The 15,419-nt window shown below is 44.8% G+C and overlaps 1 protein-coding gene across 1 annotated transcript in view; it reads right to left on the reverse strand.

The window, feature by feature from the left end:
• LOC137425338 (amine oxidase [flavin-containing]) overlaps window positions 1–15,419 on the reverse strand; it is a 63,859-nt gene that overhangs the window by 21,708 nt on the left and 26,732 nt on the right. Inside the window, exons 9-10 of the mRNA XM_068113658.2 lie at window positions 15,298–15,394; window positions 8,750–8,803 (exon numbers count right to left, since the gene is read on the reverse strand). Of these exons, the coding sequence (XP_067969759.2) occupies window positions 8,750–8,803; window positions 15,298–15,394 (151 nt within the window). The remainder of the gene's footprint in view (window positions 1–8,749; window positions 8,804–15,297; window positions 15,395–15,419) is intronic.

Here is a 15,419-nt window from a genome sequence, read left to right on the forward strand (position 1 = left end):
TTCAAAGTGGACTCTTCTCCTGGCGGGGAGGCGTGTTGATAGTCAACTCTATATATGATTCAATGGGCCTAGCTGCGCCAGTAATATATGAGGGAAGGACCATCCTTCAGGAATTCATGACAGATATGAAGAAGGAATCAAATGTCACACAAGACATATGGGAATGACAGCTTTCAGAAGACAACTTTGAGATGGAGTTACTATCGTCCTTCGCTAGCATACCTGGAAGACATAAATGTCCAACGGACCATTACAACCCTGTCAACTGGCCCTGCCAATGGTGTTACAATCCACCAGGCTTTGGGTCGATTAAACAAAGGAAGGTCCACATCTTCTCAGATGTCGGCAATCGAGCCATAGATGCAGTCGCTTATCTATGCATAACCATTGAGATTGATCAGCCGCATGTCATTCTTGCTATCCAAGGGAAGAGTAACACCTTCGCACACCAACTCAATTACTTGTCTGGAATTGTGTGTTGTGCTAGCCCCAGAATTGGCGCAGACAGTCAAACCTGAAATGAGAGTGCCTAGAGAGAGCACTACTTACTATATACATTATACATGGACAGCAGGTAGTCCTCAGCCACATCATAAATGAAGCCAAACATTTCCATGTCGACATAGCAAACAGAGTTAATAAAAGACACACCATATTAAAACCAAGTCAATGGCATCATGTTCCTACAAATAGGAACCTAGCAGGACCTGACCACACACTCGTTTCAGCCAGCTCAACACTTCTCTTGGCTTAGGCCTTTGGGGGATTTGAGTTTCTTTTGAAATCACAGACAGACCTCTCTGACTCGGATAATATCTGGGACTCACCTAAGCCAGGACTCACTGGGATGATATCTGGCACTCACTCACTAACCTAACTCCAACTTGATTAAGATGACCCAGAGATGTGGAAGTAAGTCCACACCCACACTAGGAACTTCACAGTACACCATCCTTGTCAACCTTTCGAACAGGCAAAAACTTACGAGTTTGAAATTCTCTCACTTCTCATCTTCGACATCACTCAGATGAGCAATCGCAACTCTGATTGTGAAAGTTAAAGCTTTGAAGTCAAACAAGGACAAACACAAACCTCTCAGACTAGCAACATGTTTTTTTTTTTGGTTTTTTTGTTGTTTGTTTTTTTGTATACAAGATCGAGGCTCGTGAAAGAGCGAACATTAATCACACAAAAAGAAAACCGACACATAAAACATGTAACATCGGGAGTGGTAGACAAGATGGGGAGAGAGGGGGAAGGACACAAACACAACATTTGAGAGCAGGGACCGAGAGACATGGAGACATCGAGAGATCTGAGAGAGGGCGAGGGCTTTGGTGGGGGGGGGGGGGCATGGGAAGGGGGCGGTGGGAGAGGTATAAAACATATGGACACTGCCAGGACTTCCAGGAAAGAAGTTGGAATTTCAAACAAGGTGGATCTGGGGTGAATTAGCGGGGGTAGAAAAGATCAAGGTTTTGGATGGGGGAAGATAAGAGATGGTGGTGAACAGCTGTTTTAAAGACCTGGAGGGAGGAGTGGGATTGAAGGGAGTGAGGGAGTTTGTTCCAGAGGTGGGAGAAAAGAGGAATGAAAGAGTGAAGGTGAGCAGAGAGCCGAGATTTCGGCAGTTTAACCATCAGAGGGTTGCTGGCAGATCTTGTGCGACCTGTAGGAATATTTGGGGGACAGAGCACAGAGAGAGCTGGGGGTGCAAGGCCGGAGAGGAGTCGGTAGAAGACAGAAAGACCACCTACATGCCTGCGGTGAGTGAGTGAAAGGCCCTCAGAGATAGCTTCATCACGGGAGATTCCAATAATTCTGAAAGCTTTGGTTTCAACAGCGTGAAGCCGAGCTAGGTGTGAGGCAGGAGCACCGGCCCATAGGGGAGAACAGTATCCATTGAGCTGCGGATGAAAGCCTTGTATGTGGTGAGGAGCTCAGGTGTGCCGAGGAAGGACTTCGCACGACGGAGGATGCCCAGTCGGCGACTGGCTTTGGAGGCCAGCTTGGAAATGTGGTTTTCCCAAGAAAGATCATGGCAGATAGTGAGACCCAAAAGCTTGAGCGACAGAACTTCTTGGAGAGGATTGTTGAGAAAGTAGATGGGAGGGTTGTCCAGTCGATCTTTTCGGAGAGACATAGTAAGAGTTTGAGATTTGTCAGGATTGAAAGACATGTTCCACTTGTTTGACCAGTCTGTGATTTTGTCCAAGTCTTCAGAGAGTGAGGAGGCTCTGCAGACTGCCGATCTGAGGGAAGAGGAATGGAGCGGCAGAGAGTGGAGTCATCAGCAAAGAGATAGAGAGGATTTTCAAGAGAGTCAGAGAGATCATTGATGAAGACCAGAAAAAGCACGGGGCCCAGAACACTGCCTTGGGGAACTCCAGCCTGAACAGGAAGAGGAGATGAGAGAAACCCATTCAGGGCCACACGTTGACGACGACTAGAGAGGAAGTCCACCAGCCATGCGTGGAGATTTCCATGGATACCAAAGGAGGAGAGTTTGGTGAGCAGAGCAGGGTGCCAGACCGTGTCGAAGGCACGTGATATGTCGAGGGAGACAGCTCTAATTTCCTGTTTGGCATTGAGGACCTCCATCCATTGTTGAGACAGCAGAAGCAGCATGTCCAGAGTAGAGTGACCTGGTCTGAAACCAAATTGATGATCAGAGATCAAGCCATTGGAGAAGAGGAAAGATTTCATATCCGAAGCAATGATGGATTCCATGACTTTGCTGATAATTGGGAGAAGGCTGATTGGTCTGTAGTTGCTAGGATCTGTTTTTGCACCTTTTTTGTGCATAGCGGTGATGTTGGCTGATTTCCAAGCAGATGGCAGTTGACCTTGAGCAAAAGAGAGGGTGAAGAGAACAGAGAGAGGGTGAGATAGAGCGGCAGAGCAGGATTTTAGGACCCGTGGGCTGATGCCGTCGGGTCCAGTTGCAGAATCAGAGTCGAGGGTTGACAGAAACTTTTCCACCTTGTCAGGAGGAAAGGACACGGAGTCCAGGAGCAGCAGGGTACGACTGGGTATGGTGGGTACAGAGAGGGGTGGGTTTGGGACACAAGATTTAGAGGCAAACACAGAGTTGAGGCATTCAGCTTTTTCACGTGCGGAGTCAGCTGTGTAGCCGTTTGAGGTAAGGGAGGGGATGGAGGGGGAACAAACACCAGAAACGGATTTGACCAGACGCCACCAGGATTTGGAAGAGGGAGACAGATAAGACAGATAAGCTGTGAAGGATTACTGAGTGTTGAGAGGGTCATTCTGCATGTGGTTCAAAAATAATCTTTCAATTGAAAAGATATATGACTTGAATGCAAATAAAAACTGAGCTCAGGCTGCCAGAAACATAAAAAGAGTCCTATACAAACAAGTTCATTCTTAGATTAAGAAAGAATCATTCAAGCTGAAGGAAGACTTTGACTTTAGCAGTTGCCACCCTACACTCCTTCCCAAAGACAGCTCCATCTCGAGGCGGATTGTGGAGCACTCCCATCAGGAAGTACAGCACTGAGGCTGACAGTTTTTTTTTTGTTTTTTTTGTATACAAGATCGAGGCTCGTGAAAGAGCTAACATTAATCACACAAAAAGACAAACCGACACACAAAACACAAAAAACAAGGGGAGCGGCAGACAAGATGGGGAGAGAGGGGGAAGGACACAAAACAACATTTGAGAGCAGGGACATCGGGAGGACTTGGGGGGAGGTGGGAGAGGAATAAAACATATGAACACTGCAAGGACTCTGGGGTGAATTACCGGGGGTAGAAAAGATCAAGGTTTTCGATGGGGGAAGATAAGAGATGGTGGGGAACAGCTGTTTTAAAGACCTGGAGGGAGGAGTGGGGTTGAAGGGAGTGGGGGAGTGGGGTTGAAGGGAGTGGGGGAGTGGGGGAGTTTGTTCCAGAGGCGGGAGAAAAGGGGAATGAAAGAGTGAAGGTGAGCAGAGAGCCTAGACTTTGGCAGTTTAACCATAAGAGGATTGCAGGCAGATCTTGTGCGACCTGAAGGAATATTGGGGGGACAGAGCACTGAGAGAGCTGGGGGAGCAAGGCCGGAGAGGAGTCGGTAGAAGACAGAAAGACCACCAACCTGCCTGCGGTGAGTGAGTGAAAGGCCCTCGGAGTTGACTACATCGCAGGAGATTCCAATGATTCTGAAAGCTTTGGCCTCAACAGCGTGAAGCCGAGCAAGGTGTGAGGCAGGAGCACCAGCCCAGAGGGGGGAACAGTATTCCATTGAGCTGCGGATGAAAGCCTTGTATGCGGTGAGGAGCTCAGGTGTGCCAAGGAAGGACTTCGCACGACGGAGGATACCCAGTCGGCGACTGGCTTTGGAGGCCAGCTTGGAAATGTGGTTTTCCCAAGAAAGATCATGGCAGATAGTGAGACCCAAAAGCTTGAGCGACAGAACTTCTTGGAGAGGATTGTTGAGAAAGTAGATGGGAGGGTTGTCCAGTCGGTCCTTTCGGAGAGACATTGTAAGAGTGTGAGATTTGTCAGGATTGAAAGACATGTTCCACTTGTTTGACCAGTCTGTGATTTTGTCCAGGTCTGCAGAGAGTGAGGAGGCTGCAGACTACCGATCTGAGGGATGAGGAATGGAGCGGCAGATAGTGGAGTCATCAGCAAAGAGATAGAGAGGATTTTCCAGAGAGTCGGAGAGGTCATTGATGAAGACCAGAAATAGCACAGGGCCCAGAACACTACCTTGGGGAAATCCAGCCAGAACAGGCAGGGAAGATGAGAGAAATCCATTCAGGGCCACACGTTGCCTACGACCAGAGAGGAAATCCGCAAGCCATGAGTGGAGATTTCCCTGAATACCATAGGAGGTGAGTTTGGTGAGCAGAGCTGGGTGCCAGACCGTATCGAAGGCACGTGATATGTCAAGTGAGACAGCTCTGATTTCCTGTTTGGCATTGAGGACCTCCATCCATTGTTGAGACAGCAGAAGCAACATGTCCAGAGTAGAATGACCTGGTCTGAATCCAAATTGATGATCAGAGATCAAGCCATTGGAGAAGAGGAAGGATTTGATATCTGAAGCAATGATGGATTCCATGACTTTGCTGATAATTGGGAGCAGGCTGATTGGTCTGTAGTTGCAAGGATCTGTTTTTGCACCTTTTTTGTGTAAAGCGGTAATGTTTGCTGATTTCCAAGATGCTGGCAGATGACCTTGAGCAAAAGAGAGGGTGAAAAGAACAAAGAGAGGGTGAGATAGAGCAGGATTTTAGGACCCGAGGGCTGATGCCATCTGGTCCAGTTGCAGAATCAGAGTCGAGGTTTGATAAAAACTTCTCCACCTTGTCAGGAGAGAAGGACACAGAGTCCAGGAGCAGTTGGGTTCGACTGGGAAAGGTGGGAACAGAGAGAGATGGGTTTGGGACACAAGATTTTGAGGCAAACACAGAGTTGAGGCATTCGGCTTTGTCACGTGCGGTGTCAACTGTGTAGCCATTTGAGGTAAGGGAGGGGATGGAGGGGGAACAAACACCAGAAACGGATTTGACCAGACGCCACCAGGATTTGGAGGAAGGAGACAGGTTTGAGAGTTCAATCTTGAGTGTGGAGAGATAGTGCTTCCTGGCACTCCTGAGGGTAGAAACACACTTGTTTCGAGCTTGGTGGAAGGAACTGAGATAGCCTTCAGTTGGATTTGCCTTCCAAGACGCAAAGGCAAGTTGTTTCAGGGCAACTGCCTCACCACAAGATTCAGTGTACCATGGACGGGAGGAAGGGTAAGATGAGATGGGATAAATCTGTGCATGAGAGAGAGCAGTTTGCTTTGGAAGAATTCCCAGGAAGAATTGATGTCAGAGGCATTAGAGATGGGAGACCAGTCCAGTTGATTGATGGCTGCTTGCAGACCGTGCCAGTCGGCCTGAGTGAAATGCCAGACTCGTCGGCGCTGAGGAGGCTCTCTGAGAATGGCCAGTGAGATGTCCACTTTAACAAGCACATGATCAGAAGAACCGATTGGAGCAGAAGAAGAGCAGCAGACATTTGCAGGGAAGTTAGTCATAACTAAGTCCAGAAGAGAAGATACTCCATTGACTGAGATCCGGGTCGGGAAATTGACAGATTGTGTCAGTCCCAATGAGTCGCAGAAGTCCTTTGCTGAGGTGCCATGGCTGGTGAGAGATGAACCCACACCCAGCCAGCTGGCATGATAGTTGAAGTCGCCACATATGAGGAAGAGAGAGTTTGGATGAGTTGATAGAAGTTGGTCCATGTTGTCCGACAGAGAAATGTAAATGGAGTCATCACTGTTTGGAGGACGGTACAGAACACATATGAACAAAAGGTGGGAGCGGAGAGGAAGCCGTAGCCAGAGGTACTCCTGTGGGTGGGGTGGAGAGAGGGCAGTGCAGGGAGAGTGAGGAAGAGAGTTTTTGATAAAGATAGCCACCCCACCACCAGGATGAGGATCAGGTCTATCGTACCGGAGGAGGGAGTAACCAGGAAGAGATATTAAGGAATCAGAGACATCTTGAAGGAGGAAAGTTTCTGTTAAGCAGATCATGTCTGGATTTTCAGAAGCAACCTGAATGGAGAGATCAATCAGGTTTGAGCGAAGGCCCCGGATGTTTGAGGTCCATACCGTTAGTGAGGAGAGAGGGGGAGCATCGGGTGCAGGACAGGGGAGGGGAGGGGTAGGGTCAGATGAAGGGTGAGAGGGGGTTGTAGGAAGAGCAGTTGATAGTGTGTCAGAGATTACAGAAGAGTTACAAGAAAGGGAAGGATGAGGAGGACGAAAGGTTTGATGGTGATGGAATGAGGCACAGTGAGAGTTTGTTTGAGGGGGGGCAGAGGAAAGTAGAAGGTTGGGGGAGGTGCAGGTATGACATAGGAGGGAGAGGAAGTGGGGAGGAGGCAGCTTTGAGAAGGAGGTGGGAGGAGGGAGAATTTGGGAGGGATGGTTGGGGGGGAGATTTGAAGGGGAGGGTCAAGGGGGGAGTTTAGAAAGTGGATGATTAATGAACGATGAACATATGTAACAAATTGGGTTTGTTGTGATTTTCAAGTTAGCGATTCGTTTAAGAACGATGGAGGAGGGATGGAATGAATGAGAATTTAGAGCATGGAGTGATTTGGAATCATAAGAGATTGAATATTTTTTTGAAATGGAATGAGTTGAAGAGGAAATTGAAGGGAGCCTTTTAAATAAGAAGAAAAACAGCATGTTGTAATAAACCACTGAATAAAACACTGAAGGGGATAGTTGAAACATATTTAAACAGAACTGTGAAGAACAATCTTATATTCACAAAAATACCAGTGGGGAGAGGAAGCCTAGAGCGACGACCACGAGTCACTTGAACAGGGCAAAAGGTGGAAGGCAAGGGGAAAATGGGGGCGGGGCGAGACAGCGCACGTGGGCAGAGGCAAAAGCACACGAGGAGAAAGGGAAATAAAAGTTTTTTTTGTTTGTTTTTTTGTTTGTTGTTTCGGGGGGGGGGGGGGTGGGGGTTACAACGTTAGACAAATAGTAGATGTTTGGTGAAGCTTGGTGGAGAAGGGGAAATCAAAAAAGCTAGCAAAACAGCGAAGGAAGGAACAACCTTCGACGGGGGAAGCCTGAGGCTGCAAGGCCTTGCTCGCGACGCGGCAAACAAACGATTAATTTATGAAAGATAAACACCGAGAAACTTCCAAGGGGGACACTACATGTTCACACACCGAACGATAAATACAGTTTCGACAAAATACAATTGTGAACAGACTTAACTTTGAAAAACGTGGAGACCGTGTGGACCGTCGAAAACCCCTGCCACCGTCCCAACAAGTTAATCTTCACAGCTATACAAGCTGGAAGACACTTAATCACAGGTGCCTATAATTTTGTCAGACACATCATAGACCGTCAAGTCTATCGTCATAGACAGACAAGGGGACCTCAGCATCTGCAAGATATTCAGAGGTGAGCTTTTTACCCAAGTCCTGGCTGACTTACCTAAAGACAGACTTAAGGTAACGCCACCTTCACCAACATCAGCATGGACCGGCCACGGACCATTGTGACGTCCCAGCTCATTTTATTCTAAGACATGGGTTGTGAACTTCATCTGCCTCTGTAGGAGAGCAGCATCATCAAAGTGATCGACTTGATGGACACCTCGGCATTCATATCCACTCCACACAAACGATCAGTTGCTGGGCTGAGATGCAATTGAGGGATAAACTCTGCACCAAACGCAAGATTGACAACTGCTGCACACACAAAATAAGCTGACCTAAGACCATGTGATAAAATACCTGTCCACAAAACCTATGGTTGTTTGTCTATGCTCTATCCCTTCAAATGCTGAATGTCAAGCAATGAAGCAGCACATACTATTTTTAAGTCATTAGTATGACTCAGCCGGGTTTGAACTGCTGACCTTCCAGGCTTGGAGTGGACATTCAAACCTTTACTCCAAACTTTGCAGCTCAACACCATTCCTGAGATCGCTGCATAGTGATGAAATAAGTGAAATGGCAGAGTTTCTGATCCCCATTACTTATTCTCCAGATGCCTCATTTCCATTACACCCTCTCCTTACTCTTTCCCATCCAAATCCATTCTCCATTTTCACCTCCCACCAACTCCTCCATTTTCCACATTTCTCTCCTCTTCCTACCTTCACTATTTGTTTTTCCAAATATTATTTTTCACAATTTACACCCCAACCCCACATTTGCATACATAATCTTTAGGTAGCCTTATAAGTGAGAGTATGTAAATAAGCAAACCCACCTTTCCTCCTTACTCACGTTGCAGTGTTTCCGAGCCTTGTGTGCAGTAATGAATCTATCCAAGGAAAAATAATCAGATTAACAAGCCACATAACCTTGAATCAGGAAGAACATATACGTATAACTCATCTAAATGGAATGAAATACCATTTTAAGACTCAAATTTAGAAACTTGAGTCTTAAACATTGCAATTCCCATAAGCCAATTTAAAATTATGGAATTTATCTGTTTGCATGTATTAGGAGTTCATTATATCAAAACAAGACCAAAAGTCTAACAGCGGCGTAGCCGGGCTTGTAAAATATTATAAACCACAAACACATATGATTAGCTTTTTAAACAGTCGCTACTGCTGTTTATAACATTAAACAAAGAAATTTGGAGGAATCCCGACATCAGTGAGGTAAGTTTTACTTACAGAACTGAGCGAAGATCTACTGTCATCTATGTACTCCACAAGGGTTGGAGGTGTGCTCATTTACCAAGCAGCTAGCGAGCGTTTGCCAAGCCAGCCGTTCCTTAACGGTTATTAATGGAGTGCTTGCTCGAATACTTAAACCACTTGGCCATCTCTCCACAAGAAACTTGGTAAATGAGCACACCCAATGTTCTTGAGACCCGACCATAGATCGACTGTAATCTATATACCCCAAAGAGGAATGACCCCTCCTGCCACTCCCGTAGTGAGCGGGTGTACTTGTAAATTAAAATGTTGGTCGGTGGACTCAGCCGTCATAATGACATCATAGACGTAATGACGTAACGGACACAAAACGGATGTATTTTAACTTCCAGTAAGTTTGCAGTCGCTACGAAGGGATTAGAGTTACGATTAGATTTACTATAATATTGACGTTACGTTATCATTATTTCGAAAATTATATTACCATAAAAAAACCGAGGCTAATTCCCTACTTCCTCGGGTTATTAATATTAGTGCCGAACAACGCTTAGATCATTGATCATGAGCCATACACTGCTTCAATCCATCAACTTTGTATTCAATACATTGGGATTAAAGGGTTATGGTTATATATATATAAAATAACCACCTTTAGAGGCCATTTATATTTACTATATTATTATTATTATTATTACGAAAACAATACTACTGAAATGATAGACTACTGTATTAGGAAACCTTGGCTTAATTTGTCCGAAGCGGTCCGCAGATGAGTCATAACGCCGAAGTAAGGCCTATACCGTATTGTTGGAAAAGCTGTAACGTCTATGCTTTCGATATTTTATGATCATTTTAACAATCGATTTGTTTGTGTTTCACACTGAATGAAAAACGTAAAGGTTGGGCATGGCGATTGTGATATATGACAGGTTCGACGAAATGTTCGGCATGAACGGCATATACATCAAAATGGTGGAGTGTGGAGAGTCAGCCGCAGTACGCCATAATGACATCAAACGTAACCTGTCATGTGACCATATCCTCAGCTCTGATTGAGATACGTTTGAGGGGACATACATACGGACAGACAAACACTGTTCGAGACGGCTTTGCCCGATGGATTACGCCATAAAAATCAGTTGACATCTTTTATATATCAATATACAGTACTGTACATCAATAAAACCAGCATCTCATAAATACATAAAAATGCAAAAGGCGCTGGCTATATACATGTCAGAATACACACACACACACACACACACACACACACACACACACACACACACACACACACACACACACACACACACGCGCGCGCACACACACACACACACACACACACACACACACACACACGTGAAAAAGTAAGTACACCCCATGTTAAGTTTTGACTTTTTCAACATATTTCAACATACAGCTATTTGATCTTCATTTCAACAATATTGATAGATAAGCGTGATATAATATAACAAATATCATGAAACATTTACATTTTGTAGTCCATTGTATAATTTAAATAAACATAAATGCAAATTTCACATGTGGAAAAAGTAAGTACACCCCTACATTTATCAATACTTCAAAAACCTAAAATTAGAATCAGGTGCACCAGCTCAGGTGCAAATGATTAGAACATCGTTAGAGAGGATCATGGAGGAACCTGTCTTATTTAAACCTCAGACATTTACTTTGGTTTGCTCTTTGTTGTTGTGTGCAGAATCACCATGCCTAGATCAAAAGAGCTCTCTGAGGCCTTCAGAAAGAAGGTTATAGATGCCTACGTGTCTGGGAAGGGATTTAAAAAGATCTCCAAACAATTTGAAATCAATAATTTGACTGTCCGGAAGATCATCTACAAGTGGAGGAGATTCCAAACAACTGCCAAGTTGTTCAGGCCAGGCCGCCCCAGCAAGTTCAGCCGGAGAGCAGACCGCAAGATGCTGAAAGAAGTCTCGAAGAACCCCAGAATGTCATCATGGGACCCTACTGGTAGCTCATGCCACTGTTGATGTCAAAGTGCACGAGTCTACCATTAGAAAGAGGCTGCACAAATTTGATCTACATGGGAGGTGTGCCAGGAGGAAACCTTTGCTGTCCAGAAAGAACATCAGGGCGAGACTAAAGTTTGCCAATGAACACCCAGGCAAAGACCAGCACTTCTGGAACAATGTGATCTGGACAGATGAGTCAAAGGTAGAGAGAGCTATTTGGCCACAGTACCAGAAGACATGGAAAACCAAAGACAGCATTTGACCACAAGAACCTGATACCAACTGCAAAGCATGGTGGTGGAAATATTATGGTTTGGAGCAGCTTTGCTGCATCAGCGCCTGGGCAGCTCACCATCATATAATCCACTATGAATTCTTCATTGTACCAGAGGGTGCTTGAGGATAATGTGAGGCCATCTGTCGGAAAGTTGAAGCTCAACCGAAGGTGGACCTTGCAACATGACAATGACCCTAAACATACCCATAAATCCACTAAGGAATGGCTGAAAAGAAAGAAATGGAGGGTTCTGGAATGGCCAAGTCAAACCCCGGATCTAAATCCCATCAAGATGTTGCGGGGGGATTTGAAACGAGCTGTGCATGCAAGAAACCCCTCAAACATCGCACAGCTGAAAGAATTCTGCATGGAGGAGTGGGCAAAAATTTCTCCCAGTCGATGTCAGAGACTGGTAGACAGTTATAAGAAATGCCTACTTGAGGTTGTTTCTGCCAAAGGGGGCAATGCCACCTATTAGAGCCAAGGGTGTACTTACTTTTTCCCACATGCGAAATTTGCATTTATGTTTATTTAAATTATACAATGGACTACAAAATGTAAATGTTTCATGATATTTGTTATATTATATCACCTTTATCTATCAATATTGTTGAAATGAAAATCAAATAGCTGTATGTTGAAATATCGTTAAAAAGTCAAAACTTTACATGGGGTGTACTTACTTTTTCACGTGACTGTGTGTGTGTGTGTATATATATATATATATATATATATATATATATATATATATATATATATATATATATATATATATATATATATATATATATATATAAATATATATATATAAATATATATATATATAAATATATATATATTGTCGTGTCACCTAGCGATTAAGACCACTGGGTGATGAATGGTCTTTCGTTTTTACTCCTGAGGCGGCAGCCCGAAAGTTGGCGGTACTTTTTGGCGCGTGCTGGATGGAAGGAAACAAAATGCTTACCTGGCGAAACACACAGGTTTATTCTCGAACCCACAACAAATCAACGAACACAAGGAAATTCAACAATAATGGTTTGATGAAAATAAATGCAAGGCGAAATAAAGGTTGAGGTAAAATAATTGAAATTCCTACTTTGAGGATCCTCCACTCAGACACAAAAACAGACAAGGGGAAAGATAATATTTAAAAAATGTTCCTTTTCATGCTGGCACTTAACTGTGGCCTCAAAATGGTGCTCGTGGTAAGGTCTGCAGTACAAGGTGGCCCGAAGCCATTCGTGTGGGAAACGCTCCAACAATAGCGCGGAGTCGCTCTCCACGGCGCCACAAACATGAGGTAATTCGTGCGGGCGGTCCTCATTCGCTCTCCACTCGGTCTGAAGCGCCAAGAGCCCCACAAACCACTGCCAACACCTTCTCCTCACGATCGAAATGGCCAACACCGCTCTCTCTCAGCACGAGATCCACACACACCCAATGGTGCCGCCTTCCTTCTCGATCATCCAACAAGAGACTACTGAGCGAGAGCCAAGGGACACACTCTTCTTCCTCCCTCCCTCTCAAAGCTTCTCGCTCTGACGTCACACTGACCAATGGCCGAGCTCTGTCAAATCACCCTATGTCTCCTCGACCAATGATGAAGCTTGGGGCGTGGCCTGCTGGTTACAATCTCCTCATGGTGGCGGGGTTTAGCCCGATCGGAAATGTTCTGGGTTCTGTCAGCAGTTATGTCGGTTATTGTTGGTTAATGGAGATGGTTGCATGGCTGGCCTTGTAAATGTAAAAACATAGGGGAAAAAACCACAGGAGGCAATCACATCTCGGGGGGAAAACTAACCTTACCCCCTATCTACTTAACACAGCTTCATCCCTCGTGACAATAAACAATCTTAAGCTCCAGTTGCCCTACTTAAATACATCGAGATGTCTCCGACGCATCCAGAGTCTACCTATACAATCCTATCTGTACTATGGGATTCCATCATCTACCCCCACAAACGTAACAATATATATGTATATATATATATATGTATATACAGTGGGGAGAACAAGTATTTGATACACTGCCGATTTTGCAGGTTTTCCCACTTACAAAGCACGACAAGGTCTGTAATTTTTATCATAGGTACACTTCAACTGTGGAAGACGGAATCTAAAACAAAAATCCTGAAAATCACATTGTATGATTTTTAAGTAATTAATTTGCATTTTATTGCATGAAATAAGTATTTGATACATCAGAAAAACAGAACTTAATATTTGGTACAGAAACCTTTGTTTGCAATTACAGAGATCAGACGTTTCCTGTAGTTCTTAACCAGGTTTGCACACACTGCAGCAGGGATTTTGGCCCACTCCTCCATACAGATCTTCACCAGATCCTTCAGGTTTCGGGGCTGTCGCTGCGCAACACAGACTTTCAGCTCCCTCCAAAGATTTTCTATTGGGTTCAGGTCTGGAGACTGGCTAGGCCACTCCAGGACCTTGAGATGCTTGGTACGGAGCCACTCCTTAGTTGCCCTGGCTGTGTGTTTCGGGTCGTTGTCATGCTGGAAGACCCAGCCACGCCCCATCTTCAATGCTCTTATTGAGGGAAGGAGATTGTTGGCCAAGATCTCGTGATACATGGCCCCATCCATCCTCCCCTCAATACGGTGCAGTCGTCCTGTCCCCTTTGCAGAAAAGCATCCCCAAAGAATGATGTTTCCACCTCCATGCTTCACGGTTGGGATGGTGTTCTTGGGGTTGTACTCATCCTTCTTCTTCCTCCAAACACGGCGAGTGGAGTTTAAACCAAAAAGCTCTATTTTGGTCTCATCAGACCACATGACCTTCTCCCATTCCTCCTCTGGATCATCCAGATGGTCATTGGCAAACTTCAGACGGGCCTGGACATGCGCTGGCTTGAGCAGAGGGACCTTGCGTGCGCTGCAGGATTTTAATCCATGACGGCGTAGTGTGTTACTTATGGTTTTCTTTGATACTGTGGTCCCAGCTCTCTTCAGGTCATTGACCAGGTCCTGCCGTGTAGTTCTGGGCTGATCCCTCACCTTTCTCATGATCATTGAGGCTCCACGAGGTGAGATCTTGCATGGAGCCCCAGACCGAGGGAGATTGACTGTCATCTTGAACTTCTTCCATGTTCTAATAATTGCGCCAACAGTTGTTGCCTTCTCACCAAGCTGCTTGCCTATTGTCCTGTAGCCCATCCCAGCCTTGTGCAAGTCTACAAATTTGTCCCTGATGTCCTTCGACAGCTCTCTGGTCTTGCCCATTGTGGAGAGGTTGGAGTCTGATTGAGTGTGGACAGGTCTGGAGACGGCTTTGCGGTCGGTCTTTGCGGTCTTTGTGGTCGGAGACGGTCTGGAGACGTCTTTTATGCAGATAACGAGTTCAAACAGGTGCAGTTAATACAGGTAATGAGTGGAGAATAGGAGGGCTTCTTAAAGAAAAAACTAACAGGTCTGTGAGAGCCGGAATTCTTACTGGTTGGTAGGTGATCAAATACTTATTTCATGCAATAAAATGCAAATTAATTACTTAAAAATCATACAATGTGATTTTCAGGATTTTGGTTTTAGATTCCGTCTTCCACAGTTGAAGTGTACCTATGATAAAAATTACAGACCTTTACGTGCTTTGTAAGTGGGAAAACCTGCAAAATCGGCAGTGTATCAAATACTTGTTCTCCCCACTGTATATATATATATATATATATATATATATATATATATATATATATATATATATATATATAGTACATATGTATGTGCATTCGTCACAAGTAGACTCATTTGTAATAGGACTATGCATCTTACCCAGCAAACATGACTTGAACTCGGGCTCTTAAATACTGCAATATACTCAAGGGTCAAATATGTTACTTGAGGAAGTATTTTCTCATTACCCAATGATAGCAGGATAAGTTCCATCTGGTTTGGTATCATCAATAGTAAGTGCGATTGGAGATTCCTCATCTTCAATACATGATATTCCACAGAAATCTGTTATAGAAAATAGAAAAGGATG

The sequence above is a fragment of the Myxine glutinosa genome, chromosome 4 (assembly GCF_964187855.1).
Source record: "Myxine glutinosa chromosome 4, kmMyxGlut1.1, whole genome shotgun sequence".
NCBI lineage: Eukaryota > Metazoa > Chordata > Myxini > Myxiniformes > Myxinidae > Myxine > Myxine glutinosa.